Source organism: Gadus macrocephalus, chromosome 8 (genome assembly GCF_031168955.1).
Source record: "Gadus macrocephalus chromosome 8, ASM3116895v1".
In the NCBI taxonomy this organism is placed as follows: Eukaryota; Metazoa; Chordata; class Actinopteri; order Gadiformes; family Gadidae; genus Gadus; species Gadus macrocephalus.
In genome coordinates, this window is record NC_082389.1 from 23,527,796 (window position 1) to 23,552,458 (window position 24,663).

The following is a 24,663-nucleotide window of genomic DNA, read 5'->3' on the forward strand; positions in this document are numbered from 1 at the left end:
AATGTGTGAGGGCATATGCAGCAAGGATGATCGCACAGTGCAATGCTTATGGAAAAACAGCGGACGAGCGCTGGGTGGAGATTTCAGAAGCAGGGAGATTATAGAAAAATATAATTTTCAGTTTGTCGTTTGTCTAGTCAATATGTTAACCTACTTATTATTTATTCATTTATTTATTTCAACCACGACCCTCCCACAATTCCTCCAAGTAGGCATATTACTTTTTTTCACGCAATCCAACCAACCTGTGGATTATCCACGGTGTCCGCGGGTATGACCGCGAACCGCGCATCTCGACTAGTCTTTACTTTACTAGTTAGTTCTTTACTAGTTAGTAAACACCACCCGTGAGCTCCAGCTGTTCGTGGGATTCCCTCCATGTCAACAATGGATACGTCATGCGATTCCCCCAAATCTCTGGCATGCCAGACTTTCGTCGTGGGGTTTTCTAACATTGCAGATGAAAAAATTGCAGATCCCAAGCATGTCACATTATAAGACCTCGTCTCGTCGCCGACCTTTCAAAATCGTGTACGACTCGCAAATTTGTCTGCGACGTACGAATCGGGGCAAAATCGGGCTGAAATCGTGTAGTCTGAACCAGCCATTAGCAAAAGCAGCAGCACAATTGTGCGAATTCCCTACTAGACCAAACGAGACTCTTAATGGTAGGTAAAAACAATACTTTATTAAAGCATGCAATTGTGATGTAGAAAAAATAAATAATAATAATTAAGTGCCTGCATGATATTGAAGCCTACAGCGATCGTTAGTTAACTTGTGTGGTGGTGCCTTATCACTTGTTTACCCATGGGCCATGGCAACGCGATTGCTACCTGCTGTAGTAGTCTCATTGGCTGAATCGTTGAGAACGTTTCAGACTCAATCAATATAAGGTCGCGAGAAGACGAAGCTCTGTTCGTTTGTTTAGTCACAATATTAGGCCTAAACATTACTAAGAAACGAAATGGTTCATCAATACAGGCTAAGATTTATTTATTTTTCAGGAAAAGTGGGGTGGCCATTGGCCCCGTGGCCTCATAAGTTCCGGCGCCTATGACTGGGTGTCTGCTACACACTGGGTGTAGTCATCATGTTTTCACTGCTTGAGGAGGCCTTTAGTCCTGACACTCACGTTTGAGCTCCTGTTGTCCAAGGGCGGAGGCGTGGTGCAGCAGAGCCAGGCAACGGGGTATGCTGTCTGTGAGAAGGGTCCTCAGCTGCCCGTTCCGCCACAGCGGCCCCAAACTGCCGTCCTTCGATGAAAGGAACGACTCCGCCCGCGAGGTGAGGTTAATGAGCAAGTCATTCATCTCTTGGAGTAAGCCTCTGTCTCGAGACTTTGAAGCAAAGAGAGTTTAACAGCTTGATGGAGTATTTAGTAAGAAACACAGTCTACAGCACTTTGATCTTACAGTCTAGAGCAGTTTGAGTTACATTTGATCTTAGATCTTTTAGAGCTCCCTCTAAAAGGACGGCACCCAGACTGAGTGGGGTCGGGGTTTAGCATCCCAAATCCCTGCTAATGAAACATGACCAAAAGCCAAACACCCATAAAGTCTCATGTCTAGGTTAGGCCGACCTCAACGTGTTCGATCACCATTGAAACAGAACATATCTCCCAAAAACAACGTTCAAGAAAACGTTTGAATGATTATTTACTTTTTTACATTCTAGGTACCTGTTGTCTGGACTCAATGAGAAGATGCAGAATAGTCTTTATTTTCTGTAATAACTTTGAGCTCATCTCCGAGCTCAGGTACATAACTCTGGCCTGTAGAAAAGTAGAAAAAAGCATTACAAATATGTTGGAGTATTTGTTCAATAGCCCATTTTGGAGAGCAGCGTTTACCTCTGTTGCAAGTAGCTTTTCAGTGCAGCCTTGGGCTTTGAGCTTCAGGTTTTGATTGGAATTTCGCACGGAAAAAGAGACAAGGCCTTCTGGACTAGAGGGTCCAACCTTTCTCTTCAGGTCCAGTGTCACTTTGTTTCTTGTTTCTAGACACACCGCTAGACTCAGGTCTTCATCTGGCCCGTGATCTACAAATACACACACAAAATATGTAAAAACACATAAATGCATGCACACGCAAGGATGCAGACAGGCACACACACACACACACACACACACACACACACACACACACACACATACACAATGTTTAAAAACACACACAAATGCATGCACACATAAACACATGCACATACAGACACACACACACACAAGGAAGCACACACACGCCCACATTACCAGACACCTAACGCACACATACACCCCATACACAGACCGATACACAAACTCACTGACACAACCCCCCACAAACACACCCGCACCCAAACACACGATAACACAGTCACAGTCACATGCATTAGTGTTTTGTATAATTCCATAACAATGAAAAATGTAATCACTTCATGCTTGTAGCGTATTTACGAGTCCATATGTACCGGATATATAACCAGCTGTTGTGCGGAGACATCTGTTCTCCATCGATCCTCTGAGCCAGAGGGTCTGGTTGCGGTCCAGTGTGACCCTAGCATGGAGCATTGGTCCCTGGGGAGAGGACAGGGCCCCAGCCCCCACCTCAACGCTCCAGTTCCCCACCCTAGACTGTGGAGCAGGGGGACAGGGTATCGTCACACTTACCTCCACAACACAGCAAACACACTAGGGATGGGCATAATTAATCGATGCTCGATAATTGATCGTTAAGAAATGCGTCGATCAATTTATATTGTTATCGATTAAAAGGACGTTGTGTTGCATACTGCGAGTCTTGAAGCATTTAATTGAATATAACCCTGCCGACTGGTGGAAAGTGAATGGAAGAAGGTTCCCCAGGCTGTCAAAGTTAGCGCGACAATACCTCTGTATCCCCGCAACTTCGGTCCCGTCAGAGCGGGTGTTTTCTGCTGCTGGACTGACAGTTACAAGGCTGCGTTCGCGTCTGACCCCCGAGCATGTTAACATGCTTATATTCCTAAACAAAAATATGTAGGCTGGAGTTACTGTATGCTATGGACGACAGTCACCACCGTATGTGAGTCGCTCTTTTCTTTCTTAATGTGTTGACTCTCGCTCCGCTTGGTGCCTCTTGGAGTCGTTACATTTTGCCAAAACTGTGATATTTTAGCAACAAGTCCAGCCTTATATATGTTCAATAAGGTATTGCTTTTAGATAGACTAGTTCATGCAATTGTTTGTAAATGGGTGGCTCATCTTTTTGTTGCGAGCCTTTTCCGCGCGCCGGCTGCAGGCATTATATGTCGGCCTTTCCCCCCCCTTTTTTTTTCATAACAGTTATACAGTTTAATGCCCACTTTTAGCCTACTGCCTTTGTTTGATTATTGTTGTCCGATAAGTTCGCTACTTATTGTAATTGGAATAGGCTACAGATTTAGTCTTGTTGAATCGTTTCCAAACATTTAAGAGCGCCTGTAGGCGCATTGTTCGGACTTTACGAGCGCCGCATAGGCCTATAACCTATAATGCCTGTATTTATTATTTTAAAACTGTTAAACAGTTGTAGGTCTTCAAGTTAACTGTATTGTATTAATTTTGGCCCATACATTATTGTTGGAATAAAGATTTCATTGATAAAAACATTAGAAAAAAAACATAGAAAAAAGTTAATGATTAATCGATAATTGATCGATAACTCTAGCGATGCTCGATCAAGAAAATTTCTTCAAATGCCCATCCCTAAAACACACATCAACAAAATAAATATTTTTAATTATATTCTAGTCCGCCTTGCTATCTGGTTCCCTCTTCTTTCATCCCTACCCTACTCTACTGTATTCTTTCATTTTCTGCCTTTTTCTATTACGTTATCCTTTGCTATATTCCACTCTCCTCTCCATATCTTCTCCTGTCTCTTGTTTAAACTTATTTTATTATATTATTTGATGTTATCTACTCTTCTCTACTCTACATTCTATAATTGTCTAAATTCTTCTTCAATTATATTCTAATCTCCTCTTCTGTCTTCTACTATATATGGATGCTTGTCTATTCTGTTATAGAGTATTCCTCTTTACTACTTTTTTCTCTTTTCTTATTACTGTGGGTCATCTCCTACTGCTCTCCACTATGTGCTGGTCTCTCCCCTGCTGGTATCCTGTGGTACCTCCGCAGAGAGGGACACGTTGGTGAGCTGGGGGGAGGAAGCGTCTCGCAAGGCCATGGTGAGGCTGCAGTGGGGGGGACGCCCCCAGAACGAGAGACGGCTGTGGGAGTACAGCAGCTCCTGCCCAGTGTTCACCTTGTGGGACCCTGACCAGGACAGGGTCTGGTGGGCATGGCACACACGCAAACACACGCACACACAGTCATTCACATACATGTATACAATGTAAACATACACGTTAACATATAGACACCAACACACACACATGTAAACACACACACACACACACACACACACACACGCATGCCCCAACACAACGCATGGGCATCACGCATGGGCATGAACACACACCAAACAACACAAATAACACTTATTTGCAAACTCATAGACACATGCCAAGACATTCAAATGCAACCACAAACCATACCTGCAGACACACTCGCATGCAACCGCACACCAACTCATGTCAAAACACATACACACACAAACACACACACAACAATGAAACGTGTAATGTTTTGCTGTTCTCTGCCAAAATTCCTCTTTCAGGATAATTCAATTGACCATTAAATTGTTCATGGTTCTATATCAACGCCATCAAGTTCCAGGCCTGAGGCTCAGTGGAGTCCATTAAACCTGTGATGATAGTATGTCTGAGCGATCGAGGGAGAGAGTGAGTGAGCGAGCGTGAAAGAGAGCGTGTGTGGACTCACAGGCAGAGCGGGGCACAGAGCCAGCACTACTGTGTGTTCAAGGCCGTCCCTCAGGTTGGTCTTGACCTTGGAGACCAGAGAATGGGACGAACAGGGGGGAGGAGACACGTTCTCCACCCCGACGCTCATCTGCAGTGTGCGCATCCCCCTCGGCCCACGCTATGCACACACACGCACGTGCATGCACAAACATACACACAAACACACACAGAATAAATTCCACTATTATGCTGAGGTCTAGTCTCAAAGTGGAACAAAATATATATTTATTTTGTTCAATTGTTCATTCAAATCAAAATGTAAATTCCCACATGACTCAATTTATTTAGGTTTCTGACACAGCTGATCGAATCCTGACAGAAGAACTCAGTTTTCAATGTTCCTTATTTCCCAGGCTGCTCTTCTGTTGTAATAGGACACATTGGACGGTTAGTGTGTTGAGTACCTGGTACTTCATGCCCTGCTGGACACTGCTGTTTCCCCACCTCAGCTCTGCACTCTGGGAGCACAGAGCTCCATCCTGGGCCATGGAAATACAACCTTTCATTGGAGACTGCATCTACACACACACACACACACACACACACACACACACACACACACACACACACACACACACACAAACACACAAAGAAAAAACTGTGATTTGACAATAAAGGCAGTCAAAAGGTCTTGAGTAGGACATGGAGAGGAGGTTTACCTGCGTGGAGAACAGGCCGCACGCCCGCCCTCGGATGGAGCTGTGGTTCCACTGTTGGTTCAATGTCAGCGAGACATTGACCAGCTCTGGGCTGGTCCACGACAGATGGCCCTGGGGGAGAGAAAAGACAGGGAAGAAGTAGCTGGGTCTTCATTACTGATCTGTTTACTAAATGCATACACTTTGAACACAAACATAATTTTTCAAGGCAAACATTGGGGCAAATATTTGGGCTGTGGTGTGAAGAACAGGTCATCGGAAATATCATAAGTAACGTATGACCTGAACTCCAATACGCTCATAATTAATGTTCTGGACAGTTGAAGCTGGATAAGTTGAATCAAGTTTTTATATATCAAATCTTGTAACAACCACAACGAAACTAAGAACAGATAAAGTTGGCCCTTGAAGGGACCAACGCTTGAATTAATGTGCACACCTCATGGCGGCTCCACTGGCCCCTCTGGGGCACATGAGACACAGCTTGGAGGGAGACCTGGGAGAGAGAGACTGTGAAGGGCTGCCTCACATCCATCCAGGTCTCACTCCTCTCCCCTGAGACCCTCCACTGTCTGGCAGCATGCACCTAGAGAGAGTCAGACGGACAGACAGACACACTCAGAGACAAACGGATACAGACAAGCGGATAAAGACAGAGAGACAGACAGACATAAACACAGACAGACACAGTACCTCAGACTCCCATCTCTCAGGGCGACTAAATAGATCTGCGAAAGCAGCCAGGTGAAAACCTTCTATCTTCACCAGATTGCAGAACCATCAAGAGGATCACACAAGTGGTATATGAAGAGCCCCCCCCAACCATGACGATTAGAGCCATTAAGAAGCACTCCCTTCCCCTTTCTCCCTCACCCTACTGTCAATATTTACTGTCCGATCCATAGACGGCAGAACAACCCCATACAAATATACAAAGAATAAGAACCAAACCACCCTTCATCGCCTATCAGCAGAACTCCCTCCCCACCAACTATCAGCAGAACCCCCTCCTCACCAACTACCAGCAGAACCCCCACCCCACCAAATATCAGCAGAACCCCCTCCCCACCAACTACCAGCAGAACCCCCACCCCACCAAATATCAGCAGAACCCCCTCCCCACCAACTATCAGCAGAACTCCCACCCCACCAACTATCAGCAGAACCCCCACCCCACCAACTATCAGCAGACCCCCCTCCTCACCAACTATCAGCAGAACCCCCTTCCTATTCAATATAAACATTGCCCGTCTATCCATCATGAGAATAAAAGCACCCGGTGACATTCCCTGCCCCACCTTCATCTTTGTAGTATTTGGGCTACCAACCTCCTCTCTTTGGGTGAAAGAAAAACTTAAATTAGGAGGCCAATTTAGCTTTCTTTCTCTTTCCTTAACAAGAACACGCAAGCGTTAGCACATAACTCCAGTACTTGCGGCTCTTCACTGGCTCCCTGTTCATTTTAGGATCGATTTTGTTATTAGGGGTCCGAGCATTGAAGCTGCTTGGCCCCTATTGTTTCTCTAACGTTTTTTTTTTCCCTCAAATTCTGTAAAAGTCATACTGCAGCCTATTCCGTAAGTCAAAAACTCTTGAAATGTTCAGGTATGGTTACCAATAACCCATAAACCCAAACCCAAATTTGTGGTACTGCACCCAAAGATGGCGCTATTGTACAAAATCATAAATTAGGCTTATTTCTATTCACCAGATTGACCTGGACTCAAAATTCTTTCAGAATATTAATCTCTAGAATCAGACGCATTTATAAAATCCTGGTCTTCTGCTCTAAAAATGTTTACTTTACCCACAATTTCATAGAAAAGCCAAACGTCCAAAGTCTCAACCCATTTTGCCTATATGACCATTTTGTTATTGTATAACTACCATACGGCAATCATTAGGTGGATACCATTAACAGTGTAAATTTTCAGATCTGTACTCTTTTAAGACAGCCCTTAATTCCCTTGTGAAATGTGGGAGTTTTCTTGATGTTGTGTCCTTATCAATCGACATATTCACCATGCGATTGAGGCTTCATACAGTTCAGGAATGTCAGTGGCTCAACGGGATAATGCCGTGTACTGGTGCTCCTTAGGTTGAGAGTTTGGATCCTGATTAGAGCATTATGAACAAGCCGAACATCACATTCTGTCATTGCCACTCATTTAAGAAACTCAACATTGAACAGCACCTGAAATTCATCAGGCAATCAACATTCCGGTTCATTCGTTTTGAAGAATCTGACTTCCCAGACACAGTATGGCATTAAGGGGAACTTCTTCATTAACCATTTTTCCTTCATAATTAACTCTGTGATATTTATATTTCTTCCGTTAGTGTTCTTGACTACAAATGTTTAATTTCCCCAGAATTTCCATTTTTTTTCAGGTATATGCTTTGAAGAAACTCCTTAATTCAGTCGAGAAATGTGTGCTTTGAGTTTTCTGAATGTTGTGTGCTTATCAATAGACATTTTGACCATGTGAATGAGGCTGCAGTTCAGGTTTATAATGCCGCGTTTCCACTGCAGGGTGCGGTACGGTTCGGTTCGCAAAGGTGCGGTACGGATTGCGTTTCCACCGCCAAAAGTGGGCGTGACCCGGACTGAGCCGTACTCGTTTTGCCCTCCTCTTCAGTACTCCTCCGTTGGGGTACTGAGACGCCTGAAAGGGTGCCGGAAAATTCGAGCTACACACCCCTCCGTTCATTGGCCGACAGAATCGTCACTTCTGGGCGACGTGGGGATAAAAACAAACAAACAGTAGCCTCCAAACTTTCGTCAAACAAAGCTTGCATTCGGAAGTTGATTAACTGCCATATGAAAAGCATAAAGGCCAGGAACTGTTGTTGGACGACTTCCATGGTAGCTCTTGGTTTAATGTGTCACGTTAAACCTTTCCATTGTTTTTATTGAGCAGGCTACACTGTGTCACGCTACTATGATGTCACAATGTTTACTTAGCTGCCGCGGCGATCGACATTCGGCCTACCATAAAGGGTACTGTCGGCGGTGGAAACGCGACCTCGGAACTGAGCTGAGCTATACCGCCCCCTCCCTCCCGGACTGAGGCGAACCGAACCGTACCGCACCCTGCAGTGGAAACGCGGCATAAGTGGAACATCTTTCATTAAATATGACGATTATATGTTATATTTATATTTCTTCCATTAGTGTGTTCTTGACTTTTAATTTTGCTCGGACCCCGTTAATCACTGCTAGTGGTTATATTTTGTTTTTAGATCTCTGAAAGGACAGGCTGAACCTTACATTTCCAACCTCCTAACAAAACACGCTCCCCCGAGGGCACTGAGGTCCAATGACCAATTACTACTCACCATCCCTCCGTCAAGACTTAAGAGCAGAGGTGATCGGGTTTTTGCAGTCATTGGCCTCAAACTGTGCAACAAACTCCCTCTTCATGTCAGGCTAGCCCCTTCAGTGACAATCTTCAAATCCCTCCTAAAACTAATATATATTCTCTTGTTTAACTCCATATTTTATTTATTTATTGGTTTATTTCAGGGACATTGCACACTAATCAACAGACAAACTAAATGAGCCAGAGTCAGCCTAAGAGGCTAGAGTACATCCGTTGTCCCCAGCCAGATATTCAAAAGGCCACCTAAAATTACGGAAATAAAATGCATCTGCAAACAAAAAACAACATAGGTGACTCAGAAGATACAGTAACACATAGTAAGAACAAATTGACAAAGCAAGAGATGACAGTTACCAAGAAGTCAGCAGGAGAAGCAGTTGTAGTCCTAATGTACACATAACTGTTTACTAATAAGCCATATTTTCAGCTCTCCTGAAAAAGAACGGTAAGAACTAATTACTCTCATATGAACTGGTACTGAATTCCATTCCTGTGACGCTGTAACTGAGAATGCTGAATGGCTAAAGGCGCTTTTTCTAAAGGGTACTACACAGTCCCCTCGGGACGAGCCTCTTGTTGTCCGGTTTTTATTTGACCTCTGAGTGATACATTGTTGAAGAGGTAGGGGGGCTTTGTTATGCAAAATTCATGTAAAAAAGGACAGTTGAAATTCGATTATGAGGCCCAGGTATTTGAACTCAGAGAAAACTTTTAATTTTTCTCCTGATAGCATTATGGCTGGGTCTGGAGTGCTGCATCGCTTTTTGAGAGAAAAACATGCAGACTGTTTTTGATGTATTTAGTTGAAGCCATGATTGAATTAGCCAAGTTGAGATGCGATTCAATGCATTGGTGAGTTTTGCTGCAGCCTGAAGTGTATTGCTGCCATGTGTACAAATCAAAGCGTCATCAGCATAAAGCTGAATCTCTACATCAGAGCATACAGAGGGCAAGTCATTTATGTAAAGACTGAACAAGATTGGACTTAGTACAGATCCTTGTGGGACACCAGTTGGTGTATCCAGGGCAGTCGATTTTTGATTGTTTGTGGACATTCACACACTGATTTCTGTTCTTGAAATGTCTCTGACCACTTGAGAGCGTTGTTGGAGAAATTTAATGAGGAGAGTTTAGCAATGAGTACCCTATGATTTACTGGGTCAAACGCTTTTCTCAGGTCCAAGAATACAGCCCCAACAGTACCCCCCTTGTCAATCATAGACTTAACGTTTTCAAGTAAGAGGCAGTCGGCAGTGTCTGTAGAATGATTGGCTCTAAAACCAAATTGCATGGGATTAATTTAGAAGTTTAAATGGGAAATACAATTAGGGCATTTAGCAGACGCTTTTATCCACAGCGACTTACATCGGTTAATACACACATTGACACACCGACGGCAGAGTCAAACATGCAAGGCGACAGCCAGCTCGTCAGGAGCAGTTAGGGTTAAGTCTCTTGCTCAAGGACACATCAGCACTCAGCTAGGAGGAGCTGGGGATCGAACTAGTAACCTTTTGAATGAGACAACAGCTCTACCTCCTGAACTAAGTCGTTGTTCTGCTATCCCCAGCTCTGCAACCTTGGACACTTTCAGGCAAGATGCTGATTGGTCTGTAATTACAAATAGCCTGAGAATCGGCTGACTTAAAAAATGGTGATACAACGGCTGTCTTCAAAACATGAATACCCCTTGTGAAATTGACATATTGATGATCCGTTTAATACATCTTTAAAGATGAACTGAACTGAAATTTGAAGTTTTGTTCATATAACAGATGTATTGTCTGCCATCTCATTGGTACAATAAGAAAAAATGTCTGAACTTGCTAAAAGCGATACGATTTTACGGTGAAAGTATTGTTTATGTTACGGGGCGCCGCCATGTTGGTTCTATTTCATCCCTATTGACCGGTGCTTAAAGCACTAGATATCCCCACCAGCGCATGCACATTTCGAGTACCTAATACCGACATAGTCACCTGTGACCCCCACGGGCACCGGGAAGGCTATATCTTCCGGTGTCGTTAGAGGATCTGTTCCTTTACATCTTCTGGAAGCGCAGGTACTGTATTGCACCTTTGTTAAGAGAATGGAAGGGAATTTGTTTACAACTGACTACGTGCAGCCTCGTGACTAGGGTCGGAGCCGCGGGGAACCCGTCCTCCAGAGGCTGTGGCTAGCTGATCATAATACTAAGGAACGAGACAGGAGAGTTGTGTGCCAGCGTTTGTTGGTAAAGGCAGTGTGTTCGATCCCACTCCCAGCACTCGTTGGCCTCAATGCTCTCTTGTGTATTAGCCGTTAGCTTTGCTCTGTTCTAACCACCAATTTATTTTCCTTACCGGTGCTCTCACTTCCTTTCCCGGTAACGCTTTAATTTGGCTTCCCTTTTTTAGCAGCAGCGCTTACGCTCAAGCTAATTAATATCGGTTGTTAATTCAATTTCTGGTGAAGGCAGTGTTCTCGCTCCCGCTCCCGGTGACAATTAGTAGCAGCGCTCACGCTCAGGCTAATTCATTTCTGTTCTTAATTGACTGGAGAGGGAAGTGCTTTCATTTACACTTCCAATGACGCTGCCTCTGGCTCTCTGCAGGGGGCAGCAGACACCTCCATGGCAGCCATCATGCGGATGGCTACGCAAATGGATTCGGCCCAGGCCAGCGCCTTCTTCAGGCGCAACCCTGCCCCACTCAAATTAACCGCTCCTCCTTCAGGGGAATACTTGAAGGAGCCTCATGCTTGTTGGAGGGATACCAGGGCCTTTTCCCATTCAACATCGGATGCCCGGACATTGGCTGCCATGCAGAATGCGGCACAGGTTGGGCTAGACCGCATGCCACCAGTCGGGCCTGCCATCGCCTCCCTAATTTTGGCTCCTGATGAGGCTCTGAGGCTGAATGCCAGGTGTCCTCGGCCACAGTGCAGGGTCACAGACAACCTTCTTTCAAAGGCGTATGACCCTGCGGCACGCATGGGTCGTATTGGGAACTCCCTTTCCCACCTGTTGCTGGGTCCTTCAACGTCTGCAGCAGGCCCAGGTTGAGCCGTCGCTGAAGAATCTAAGTGAGGTCTCAATACAGGCTGTTGCCATCATGTCAAGGGAGTTAGGGTGCACAATGTCCACCCTTGTCCAGACTCGCCGCCAGGTGTGGCTTGCGCAGTCGCCCCTGACAGAGACTTGTAGGAGGGTCCTCCGTGCTGTACCGGTAGAGCCAGGGGAGCTTTTTGGGTGAGCTGCCCTGGAGGCACTGAAGGGGGCTGCCCGAGCTAGGCAGACCAGGCAGCAGCTGTCCCGTCTCCACAGGATTGTGTCCACTCCTAGCAAGCCTGAGGGTCCATCGGCTGTCCCCCAGCGGCACTCTCAGCCACCTGATTACCCTGGTGGCCTATGGAGGTCTCAGCGGCCTGCTCAACAACCTGTGGATGGTTTTCGGGCCCCCAAAGCCTCCCTTCCTGGCACCCTCGTGCCCTACAACCCAACCGACGCCCCCCCAGAGCCTCAGGAGGCCGGTGGGGCAGGCGCTAGGCCCACGGGGCCGGTCGTTGGCTGGTTTTCCTATCAGCAGCTCAGTTACTGTGCTGCCTGTACTTCAGACCCTTGGGTGGTTTCCACCTTGACCCAAGGGGACGAATTGCAGTTCCAACGCTGGCCCCTAGCCTTCAGCCGGGTCAAAGTGACAGTCGTCAACGACCCGGCAAAGGCCTTAGCTCTGAACCAGAAGTTGTCTGCCCTCCTGGCCAAGGGGGCTGAGCCAGTGGATCCTCTGCTGCATCCCAAAGAACTCTATTCAAGGTACTTTCTCGTAAAAAAGAAAGATGGCAGATTCCATCTCATTCTTGACCTGAGGGGTCAGGTGCTACCACCATATGCTCACCGCATCAGACATGCTGCGTGTGGTCGCCAGGGGAGAGTGGTTCACCACTGTAAACCTGAAGGACGCATACTTCCATGTCCCAATTGCATTGCACCATCAGCACTGCCTAAGTTTTGCCTTTCGCAGCCGTCATTTTCAGTTCAGGGTACTTCCCTTTGATCTCTCTCCCCAAGGGTATTCACCAGGGTGGTGCTGGCAGCTCTCGCAGCCCTGCAGAAGCAGGGCATGAAAGTCCTGCCATATTTGGACGACTGATCTGTGCACCGTTCCAGTCTCAGGTGGCCCGGGATATGGCTCGGCTACTTTTTCACATGGCCCGGCTGGGCCTGACGGTACATTTCTTGAAGAGTCGCCTGGAGCCATCCCAACAGCTCACATACCTTGGGATGGTCCTGGACTCGGATGCTATGAGGGCCTATCTGTCATCCCCCTGTTGCCAAGATCAACCATCAAGGGGGAACCTGGTCTTCACGGGTACTCCGGGTATCTTGGAGCCTGTAGACCTGGGCATATCCCCGCCGGGCTGGTGTGCGTCTTCATACCAGGGGAACGGAATCAGGTTGCAGATTTTCTATTGCGGCAAAAGCCCCCACCGGGGGAGTGGCGGCTTCATCCGGAGGTGGTGGAGACGACATGGGGTCTCTTTGGCAGGGCGGAAGTGGACCTCTTCGACTCAGAGGAATCCGCACATTGCCCCCTCTGATTTTCCTGGACGGAGGTGATCGGCCCCCTCAGACAGGATGCATTAGCTCACGACTGGCCACAGAGTCCTCTGTATGCCTTCCCACCACTGCCCCTGATTTTTCCCACACTCCAGAGGGTGTTTCTGTGGGGCCACAGGCTACTTCTGGTGGCCCCCTACTGACCAGGGAGACTCTGGTTTCCACTGCTGCAGCTCTCCATGGTGCCTCCCCTACAGGAAGGACCTTCTTTCGCAAGTTGGGGGTCAGAGATGGCATCCAGATCCCTGATGCCTAAGCTCTGGGCTTGGCTGCTGCAGGGCCCGACCCACTGGTGAGAGTTTGCAATGCGACTGACAGGGATACCATTCCTGACGGTAGATAGTGCCAGGGCACCATCAACCAGGGTACAGTATGAAAACAGATGGAAGTTGCTCTCTGACTGGTGCAGGGGTAAGCTAGTAGACTCAGTAGGTTGCTCCGTGGCCACCGTTCTGGAGTTTCTGCAGTCCCTCCTGGATGTTGGTCGCTCTCATTCTACCTTGAGAGTCTATGTGGCTGCTATTTCTTCCCGGCAAGAGATGGTTGAAGGCGCCACAGTTGGGTGCAACAGGTTAGTGTCCCTCTTCCTTAGGGGGGCCCTGAAGCTGCGTCCCCCTAGGACCCTGAGAGCTCCAGCTTGGTACCTGCTCCTGGTGCTGGAGGCCATGTAAACACCTCCTTTTGAGCCTCTGACCCAGATAGGGTTGAAGTGGCTGCCCATGAAGGTGGCCTTTCTGCATGCCATTACCCCTGCGAAGCGGGGGGGGGGGGGAGTTGCATGCCCTATCCGTGGCAGATACATGATACATGCCTATACAGATACATGCCTGCCTTGGAACCCTGATGGCTAAGGTGTGGTCTTATGGCAAAATGTAGAGTTCCTTGCTTTTACGCTTTCACACACCCATTTTAACCAACCTATCCAGCTGGCACGCTTTGACTTCCCATCTGAGGAGAGTTAGTCTGAGATGCTGTGCCCGGTACGGGCGCTTTAGGCTTACATTGCTGCTACTGCCGTTATACGGCAGTCTGAGCAACTCTTCGTGTGTCATAGTGGCCCTAACAAAGGTTGTGCGCTTTCCAAACAGCGGCTGTCCCACTGGGTTGTCGATGCCATCAAAAATGCCTATGGGGCCAGTGGCCGCCCCCAACATCTGGGGTGAGGTGCCACTCCACCAGAAGCGTTTCGACATCATGGGCTGCACTAAGAGGCATACCCCTGGAGTCGAACTGTGTTGCGGCATCATGGACGTCGCCTGCCACATTGACGAGGTTCTACCGTGTCACCGTCGCCACACCCCATCCGATGGCTGTGGTCCTACTTCCAAGCTCTGCCGCCTCCAATGAGTGAGGTGGGTGTTGGATTCTTTGTGACCTTTTTGGCATGGGTCATCCAGTGCTTTAAGCACCGCGGTCAGTAAGGATGAAATAGAACAAGAGTTATGAATGTAACCACGGTTCTATGAATCTTGGATAACTGCCAGAGCGTTCAGCCACTCAGAATCCTTCTATTTTCGCGATTATAATAATTTGAATATAATTAACTTATAAAGGGTTTAACAGACAACGAGACAATCTAGTTGTGGGCCAGCAGAGGCTGCATTTTAACCGAATCCGGCCTATAACCTTATACATATTATAGTCTAACTCTATATGTGAAATGTATGATATGCTGTAGGCCTACGTATAGGCTAGTTTTTTATATTATAAATATTTAAATATTGTCATACCTGAACCACATTCCCCATTGAAAAAGTACACCGTGTTACTTGGTGTTACAACCCTCTTCGTTGATTGGATTGGTGGAAGTGGATTGTCAATGGTCAGATATATATCTTGTTATAACGATAATAGCTACATGGGCTACTTATAATATTATAACAAAATAATTGTCTCATCTCATCTTCGTCCGCTTATCCGGGGTCGGGTCGCGGGGGGAGCAGCTCAAGCAGGGGGCCCCAGACTTCCCTTTCTCGGGCCACATTGACCAGCTCTGACGGGGGGATCCCGAGGCGTTCCCAGGCCAGTGTTGAGATATAATCTCTCCACCTAGTCCTGGGTCTTCCCCGAGGTCTCCTCCCCACTGGATGTGCCTGAAACACCTCCCAAGGGAGGCACCCAGTGGGCATCCTTGCCAGAAGCCCGAACCACCTCAGCTCACTCCTTTCTAAGTAAAGGAGCAGCGGCTCTAATCCGAGTTCCTCAGGGATGGCTGAGCTTCTCACCCTATCCCTAAGGGAGACGCCAGCCAACCTTCTGAGAAAACTCATCTCGGCCGCTTGTACCCACGATCTCGTCCTTTCGGTCATCACCCAACCCTCATGACCATAGGTGAGGATAGGAACGAAGATCGACCGGTAGATCGAGAGCTTTGCTTTGCGGCTCAGCTCTTTTCGTAACAACGGTGCGGTAAAGCGAACGCAATACCGCCCCCGCCGCTCAGATTCTCCGGCCAATCTCACGCTCCATAGTACCCTCCCTCGCGAACAAGACCCCGAGGTACTTGAACTCCTTCACTTGGGCTAGGGACTCATTTCCTACCCGGAGTAAGCAATCCACCGGTTTCCTGCTAAGAGTCATGGCCTCAGATTTAGCGGTGCTGATCCCAGCCGCTTCACACTCGGCCGCCAGCCGATCCAGTGAGTGCTGAAGGTCACAGGCCGATGATCCAATGAGGACCACATCATCTGCAAAAAACAGTGACGAGATCCTCAGACCACCGAACTGCAACCCCTCCCCACCACGACTACGCCTCGATATCCTGTCCATGTATATCACAAACAGGATTGGTGACAAGGCGCAGCCCTGGCGGAGACCAGCACCCACTGAGAACGAAACTGACTGGCTGCCGAGGACGCAAACACAGCTCTCGCTTTGGGAGTACAGAGATTGGATGGCCCTGAGGAGAGACCCCCTTACCCCATACTCCCGCAGCACCTCCCACAGTTTCTCCCGGGGGACCCGGTCATACGCCTTCTCCAGATCCACAAAACACATGTAGACCGGATGGGCATACTCCCAGGCCCCCTCCAGGATCCTTGCGAGAGTGAAGAGCTGGTCCGTAGTTCCACATCCGGGGCGAAAACCGCATTGTTCCTCTTCAATCTGAGGTTCGACGATCGGCCGAACCCTCCTTTCCAGCACCTTGGAGTAGACTTTACCAGGGAGGCTGAGAAGTGTGATACCCCGGTAATTGGCACACACTCTCTGGTCCCCCTTTTTGAACAGGGGAACCACCACCCCGGTTTGCCACTCCTTTGGCACTGTACCCGACTCCCACGCGATGTTGAATAGGCGTGTCAACCATGACAGCCCCTCAACACCCAGAGCCTTTAGCACTTCCGGCTGGATCTCATCAATCCCTGGGGCTTTGCCACTGCAGAGATGTTTGACTACCTCAGTGACCTCCACCAAGGAAATTGACGACGAAACACCATCAACCTCGAGCTCTGCCTCCAACATAGAGGGCGTGTTATTCGGATTCAGGAGTTCCTCAAAGTGTTCCTTCCAACGTCCGACAACCTCCTCAGTTGAGGTCAACAGAGTCCCATCCTTACTGTACACAGCTTGGATGGTTCCTTGTTTCCCCCATCCTGAAGTGCCGGATAGTCTTCCAGAAACACTTTGGTGCCGACCCATAGTCCTTCTCCATGGCCTCTCCGAACTTCTCCCACACCCGCTGCTTAGCCTCCGACACGGCGGCAGCTGCAGCCCTTCGAGCCTGTCGGTACTCTGCAACCGAGTCAGGAGTCCTCCAGGATATCATATCCCGGAAGGCCTCCGTCTTCAATCGGACGGCTTCCCTGACCACCGGTGTCCACCACGGTGTCCGAGGGTTACCGCCCCTTCAGGAGCCTAAGACCCTGAGGCCACAGCTAGCTACCGCAGCTTCAGCAATGGAGGCTTTGAACACCGCCCACTCCGGCTCAATGCCCCCAACCTCCACAGGAATGCCAGAAAAACTCAGCCGGAGGTGTGAGTTGAAGATACCTAGGACGGGGGCCTCCTCCAGACGTTAAAATTATTGTAAATAATTGTATATTCATTTATGTATAATCTATATTTTAATATATAATTATTAATTTAATATTTATTCAATATTAAACCAATGCATTTCAAACAGGAGATTATTTTCGACTTCAGAAGGGGGGGGGGCGGGCTGCGCAGGATTCGTCAAAACAACGATCCGATTTACCCGATTTTTGAGCAGACCCCTCAAAAACTGAAACTAACCACGTTCCTTAAACCCAGTGTCACCCCAGATTGTAGTAACACTGCCCACAGCGGAAAATACATTACAATAACGGCTCTAAACATGTGACACGCCTACTGTTTCTTGGCCTATTCTTTACAATGGGCATTCCGTCCACGTCACGTGACTGTCATGGTTGCTATGGTGGTTGCCATCGACTGCCCCCCATATCTTTCAATTTTCCACAGTTTAGACATGTAATTAATAAGTTACTTTTGAAATCAACTTTACTAATTTTTTTTAATCACTGTCGGGTGGCTAGTTACGTCACTCTGAGAGATGGCATGGTCTGAGGTTTTGGGTTATGGTTAGGGTTAAGGCTGGCCTTTTTCCAGAGACCCACAATTTTCACAGAGTAATCCCAAGATCCCTGGTTGAAGGTCTAATGGACAAGATTCTATCTCTTGTCAACTAACTTAGATTAATTTCTAGCAAGGGCTTGTTGCCAATCCGTTTCAATGGAGCATTTGATGATGCTTTGTGAGCCTTTCCTGTAGGGCTGGAGCCCCCAGTTGATAATCGTGTGTGTTCTTTGAGACCCTCTAAAGAGATCCCAGGTCTATAGCTTACTTGTTAATGTCTTCGCCTCAGTCACCTATTGCATCAATTCCTTTAGGGCTTCGGCCTCCTAATTGATCATTGTAGCATATTTGAATGCCCTCTTTCATATATATGACACCACCACCACCGGGCCGTGGCAACAATTCTCCATATCCATATGGGGAGGGGAGGGGAGGGGGGGTTGTGCTTGTTGATAGTAGGGGTACGTACACTAGACATAAATAGGAAGCACACTCAGGAGGAATGACCTCTCACACATGATAACTTAATTAATTGTTTCAAATAACCCTGCCTCGTTAAATCAATGAGCTTGATGTTTTGCTTTCATTAATAGGTTATAGGCCTAGGCTGTGTCACTACATAATCTGCCCATGTGCATCTCTCAGAGTGACGTAACTAGACACCAGACAGCGATTTAAAAAAAACAACGAGTCAAGTTCATACAAAAATAATGCAAAGTCTTAACTGTGTAAAGTGGAAAGATATTTCAAGGTGTCCTTCTATTTCCTAGCCAGCGGACCCTAGTTTACGACAAAAACAACACAATTGACGGCAACCCAGTTGCCGCCCTTAACGTCGTTAACGTGGTTTGGAGCAGAGATGTTTGAACTCATAAAGTCGTTTCCAAAGTGAACGGTGTATTGTGTACATTAATGTTCCTCATCAAAGCATCCCGCTCCTATCACTGGAATCTAGAATCAATATGTTCAGGGCTTTGTTCTGAATATTCAGCATATAACATGAACATGTATGCTACAGAAAATGAAATAATCGCCATAAGTCGTAAAGAAGTGCGATAACTGTGGGAAAGGGGGGGGGGGGGGTGGTCGATGCCAACCACCATTGGATTGTTGTTTTGAAGAATCCTGCGCAGCCTGCTCCCCCTTCTGAAGTTGAAAATAATCTCCCGATTGAAATGCATTGCTTCAAAATTGAATTAATTAGTAGAAGACCATGCACTGTAAAAAATAAAAAGTTGAGAAAACTCAAAATTGCAAGGCAACTTACTGCAATAATTTTTTTAGTTTTGAGGCCCCCCCCCCCCCCCCCCTCTCCTGGAACCGTCACCTTATCGTGGTGGAGAGGTTTGCGTGTCCCTGTGAACCTGAGAGCTGTGTTGTCTGGAGCCTTGTGCTCCTGGTAGGGTCTCTCATGGCAGAGTGGTCTCAGGTGAGGGGCCAGACTAAGAATGGTTCACAAAACTCCAATGAAGAACGAAAAAAGAGGAGATGTGACCCGGCCCGGAGGAAGCCCGGGGCCCCCGTCTGGAGCCAGGCCCAGACGGAGGGCTCGATGGCGAGCGCCTGGTGGCCGGGTTTGCCACGGAGCCCGGTCGGGCACAGCCCGAACAAACTACGTGGCACCCCCCCTCTCTTCATCCCATGGGCCCACCACCTGTGGGAAGACCCGTTGGGGTCGGGTGCGCAGCCACATGGGTGGCAGCGAAGGTCAGGGGTCTCGACGGACCAGACCCGGGCGGCAGAAGCTGGCTCTGGGGACGTGGAACGTCACCTCGCTGTGGGGAAAGGAACCGGAGCTTGTGAGGGAGGTGGAGCGCTATCAGTTAGATCTGGTGGGGCTTACCTCCACGCACAGTCTCAGCTCTGGTACCGTACTCTTGGATAAGGGTTGGACTCTATTCTTCTCCGGAGTTGCCAAGGGCGTGAGGCGCCGGGCGGGTGTGGGGATACTCATAAATCCCCGGCTGAGCGCCGCGGTGTTGGAGTTTACCCCGGTAGACGAGAGGGTCGCCTCCCTGCGCCTAAGGGTTGTAGGGGGGAAAACTCTGACTGTTGTTTGTGCGTATGCACCAAACAGCAGCTCAGAGTACTCGGCCTTCTTGGAGACCCTGAATGGAGTCCTGTATGGGGCTCCAGTAGGGGACTCCGTAGTTCTGCTGGGAGACTTCAACGCCCACGTGAGCAACGATGGAGACACCTGGAGAGGCGTGGTGGGGAGGAACGGCCTCCCTGATCTAAACCCGAGCGGTCGTTTGTTATTGGACTTCTGTGCTAGTCATGGATTATCCATAACAAACACTATGTTCGAACATAAGGGTGCTCATAAGTGTACCTGGTACCAGAGTACCCTAGGCCGAAGATCGATGATCGATTTCGTGATCGTGTCATCTGATCTGAGGCCGCATGTTTTGGACACTCGGGTAAAGAGAGGGGCGGAACTGTCAACCGACCACCATCTGGTTGTGAGTTGGATCAGGGAATGGGGGAAATTTCCGGATAGACCTGGTAAGCCCAAACGAGTAGTGCGGGTGAACTGGGAACGTCTGGAGGAGGCCCCCGTCCTAGGTATCTTCAACTCACACCTCCGGCGGAGCTTTTCTGGCATTCCTGTGGAGGTTGGGGGCATTGAGCCGGAGTGGGCGGTGTTCAAAGCCTCCATTGCTGAAGCTGCGGTGGCTAGCTGTGGCCTCAGGGTCTTAGGCTCCTCAAGGGGCGGTAACCCTCGGACACCGTGGTGGACTACGGTGGTCAGGGAAGCCGTCCGACTGAAGAAGGAGGCCTTCCGGGATATGATATCCTGGAGGACTCCTGACTCGGTTGCAGGGTACCGACAGGCTCGAAGGGCTGCAGCGGCTGCCGTGTCGGAGGCTAAGCAGCGGGTGTGGGAGAAGTTCGGAGAGGCCATGGAGAAGGACTTTCGGTCAGCACCAAAGTGTTTCTGGAAGACTATCCGGCATCTCAGGAGGGGGAAACGGGGAACCATCCAAGCTGTGTACAGTAAGGATGGGACTCTGTTGACCTCAACTGAGGAGGTCGTCGGACGTTGGAAGGAACACTTTGAGGAACTCCTGAATCCGAATAACACGCCCTCTATGTTGGAGGCAGAGCTCGAGGTTGATGGTGTTTCGTCGTCAATTTCCCTGGTGGAGGTCACTGAGGTAGTCAAACATCTCCGCAGTGGCAAAGCCCCAGGGATTGAAGAGATCCAGCCAGAAATGCTAAAGGCTCTGGGTGTTGAGGGGCTGTCATGGTTGACACGCCTATTCAACATCGCGTGGGAGTCGGGTACAGTGCCAAAGGAGTGGCAAACCGGGGTGGTGGTTCCCCTGTTCAAAAAGGGGGACCAGAGAGTGTGTGCCAATTACCGGGGTATCACACTTCTCAGCCTCCCTGGTAAAGTCTACTCCAAGGTGCTGGAAAGGAGGGTTCGGCCGATCGTCGAACCTCAGATTGAAGAGGAACAATGCGGTTTTCGCCCCGGACGTGGAACTACGGACCAGCTCTTCACTCTCGCAAGGATCCTGGAGGGGGCCTGGGAGTATGCCCATCCGGTCTACATGTGTTTTGTGGATCTGGAGAAGGCGTATGACCGGGTCCCCCGGGAGAAACTGTGGGAGGTGCTGCGGGAGTATGGGGTAAGGGGGTCTATCCTCAGGGCCATCCAATCTTTGTACTCCCAAAGCGAGAGCTGTGTTCGTGTTCTCGGCAGCCAGTCAGTTTCGTTCTCAGTGGGTGCTGGTCTCCGCCAGGGCTGCGCCTTGTCACCAATCCTGTTTGTGATATACATGGACAGGATATCGAGGCATAGTCATGGTGGGGAGGGGTTGCAGTTCGGTGGTCTGAGGATCTCGTCACTGCTTTTTGCAGATGATGTGGTCCTCATTGGATCATCGGCCTGTGACCTTCAGCACTCACTTGATCGGCTGGCGGCCGAGTGTGAATCGGCTGGGATGAGGATCAGCACCGCTAAATCTGAGGCCATGACTCTTAGCAGGAAACCGGTGGATTGCTTACTCCGGGTAGGAAATGAGTCCTTAGCCCAAGTGAAGGAGTTCAAGTACCTCGGGGTCTTGTTCGCGAGTGAGGGTACTATGGAGCGTGAGATTGGCCGGAGAATCGGAGCAGCGGGGGCGGTATTGCGTTCGCTTTACCGCACCGTTGTAACGAAAAGAGAGCTGAGCCGCAAGGCAAAGCTCTCGATCTACCGGTCGATCTTCGTTCCTATCCTCACCTATGGTCATGAGGGCTGGGTGATGACCGAAAGGACGAGATCGCGGGTACAAGCGGCCGAGATGAGTTTTCTCAGAAGGGTGGCTGGCGTCTCCCTTAGGGATAGGGTGAGAAGCTCAGCCATCCGTGAGGAACTCGGATTAGAGCCGCTGCTCCTTTACTTAGAAAGGAGTCAGCTGAGGTGGTTCGGGCATCTGGTAAGGATGCCCACTGGGCGCCTTCCTTGGGAGGTGTTTCAGGCACGTCCAGTGGGGAGGAGACCTCGGGGAAGACCCAGGACTAGGTGGAGAGATTATATCTCAACACTGGCCTGGGAACGCCTCGGGATCCCCCCGTCAGAGCTGGTCAATGTGGCCCGGGAAAGGGAAGTCTGGGGCCCCCTGCTTGAGCTGCTCCCCCCGCGACCCGACCCCGGATAAGCGGATGACGATGAGGATGAGGATGAGTTTTGAGCCCATCAAAAGATCATTTTCTTCTTTAGACAAACTTGAAAGTTAGAGTTATACCAACTAAGATTTTTATATTTTACAGAACTCAAAAAAATAAGTCAGGGGTGTTAACTTAATATTTCAAATTAAGGTTAATATTATTTACACCAATAGAAAAAAAAAGACAGCAATAGAACAAGCAACATGTAGCTAGTTCAGCAGCAGAGAATCGCTGTCTAATTGCAGCAAACCAAAGTGCAGAACAAGTTTGACATTATGGTCAAACTTGTTCTGCACGAGACGGGAGCCCAGGTTAAACGGTGACACAACTCTCGTGCCTCATACACCGCACGATCCCGAGAGCTGCCTTTTATTTAACACACACCCACAACACACAGCGCACCGCACACCCAACCAACGGACATGCAAGTCTCGGTAACGATGGCGGCAACACTATAAATAACACACAAACAATAAAGACCCCAAACCCGTTAACCCCACTTAACCTAACAGAAACAAATTGACAAAAGGCAATAAACCCCTTTTTCCCAACCGGCATCACGAATACCCAGACTGCCCGGGGGGTAGGAGTCGCCACAATATTTACCATCTGAAAATTCCGTTAGGAAACCCTGTATTTTCCAAAGTGTCGAAATGCGCATGTGCAAAGTAGTTGGCCCAGCCTCAGACAGAGTCTGACTTAAACCTGTGTGTCTTGCTAACGAAGATACTACAGTAAGCCCAACTCCTGACCCAAAACTCAACATTGTTGGTTGGACTAAATTGCATTGCAGTTGACATGAATACTTGTTGTTGATTTATATTCATTTTACTCAGAAATCATAATGAGACCAACAATTTTAAGTTTTCGTTTTTACAGTGTGCAGCTATTATCTTTATAACAAGATCTGTATCTGACCATTGAAAATCCATTTACACCAATCCAATCAACGAAGAGGGTTGTAACACCAAGTAACACGGTGTACTTTTTCTATGGGGAATGTGGCTCAGGAATGACAATTATTAAATATTTATAATATAAAAAACTAGCCTATACGTAGGCCTACAGCATATCATAAATGTGACATATAGAGTTAGACTATCATATGTATAAGGTTATAGGCCAAATTCGATTAAAATGCAGCCTCTGCTGGCCCACAACTAGATCGTCTTGTTGTCTCATTATACGCTTTATGAGTTAATTATATTTAAATTATTATAACCATGTAGTCTTTATTTTCTTGGCGTTATCATCCTTTCTCGTTACATTGAGATAAATTATTGTTATAACGAGATCTGTATCTGACCATTGACCATCCTCTCGGAAATGAATGAAATTCTTATAGACGTATGGCACTATATATCCCTATTCTCGCCGGCCCTTCTTGAATTTAATAGACCACTTTCGTTGCTTCGAGGAGGTCTGGTGGTCTCCGTATATAATAAATAAATATATAAATATGTATGTATGTAAATAGGTACATAGGCTACATACCTATTTATTTATATTTATTTATTTATATACAGAGACAGCCAGACCTCCTCGAAGCAACAAATAAATAACTATATAGGCCTATGTATAAATATGTATGCATACATATATATAAATATACATACATATTTATAGATATTTATTTATTTCGTTATATATAGATGTTTATTTATTTATTATATACGGGGACCACCAGACCTCCTCGAAGCAACGAAAATGGTCTATTAAATTCAAGATGGGTGCATGGGCGAGAACAGGGATATAGTGCCATACTGTCAATATGAATTTCATTCATATATATAGATATAGCTATGGTCATTTCACGGATCCCTGTGAGACCAGGTTGACTCGGTCGTTGAGACTAGGATCTGTGTGTGTGTGCCACGGAATATGAGTGTCATTGACTTGCATTGGAGCAAGTTCCGTTGAAATATCA

General features: G+C 47.9%; 1 protein-coding gene and 1 long non-coding RNA gene across 2 annotated transcripts in view; one reads left to right on the forward strand and one right to left on the reverse strand.

Moving 5' to 3' along the window:
- Positions 1–24,663, reverse strand: part of LOC132463666 (uncharacterized) — a 193,248-nt gene that overhangs the window by 39,429 nt on the left and 129,156 nt on the right. The window contains exons 57-65 of the mRNA XM_060059966.1: positions 5,983–6,129; positions 5,544–5,654; positions 5,289–5,402; positions 4,844–5,002; positions 4,131–4,292; positions 2,449–2,611; positions 1,853–2,040; positions 1,682–1,774; positions 1,136–1,340 (exon numbers count right to left, since the gene is read on the reverse strand). Of these exons, the coding sequence (XP_059915949.1) occupies positions 1,136–1,340; positions 1,682–1,774; positions 1,853–2,040; positions 2,449–2,611; positions 4,131–4,292; positions 4,844–5,002; positions 5,289–5,402; positions 5,544–5,654; positions 5,983–6,129 (1,342 nt within the window). The remainder of the gene's footprint in view (positions 1–1,135; positions 1,341–1,681; positions 1,775–1,852; positions 2,041–2,448; positions 2,612–4,130; positions 4,293–4,843; positions 5,003–5,288; positions 5,403–5,543; positions 5,655–5,982; positions 6,130–24,663) is intronic.
- LOC132463668 (uncharacterized) overlaps positions 1–24,663 on the forward strand; it is a 114,689-nt gene that overhangs the window by 30,084 nt on the left and 59,942 nt on the right. The gene's annotated exons all lie outside the window — the stretch shown is intronic.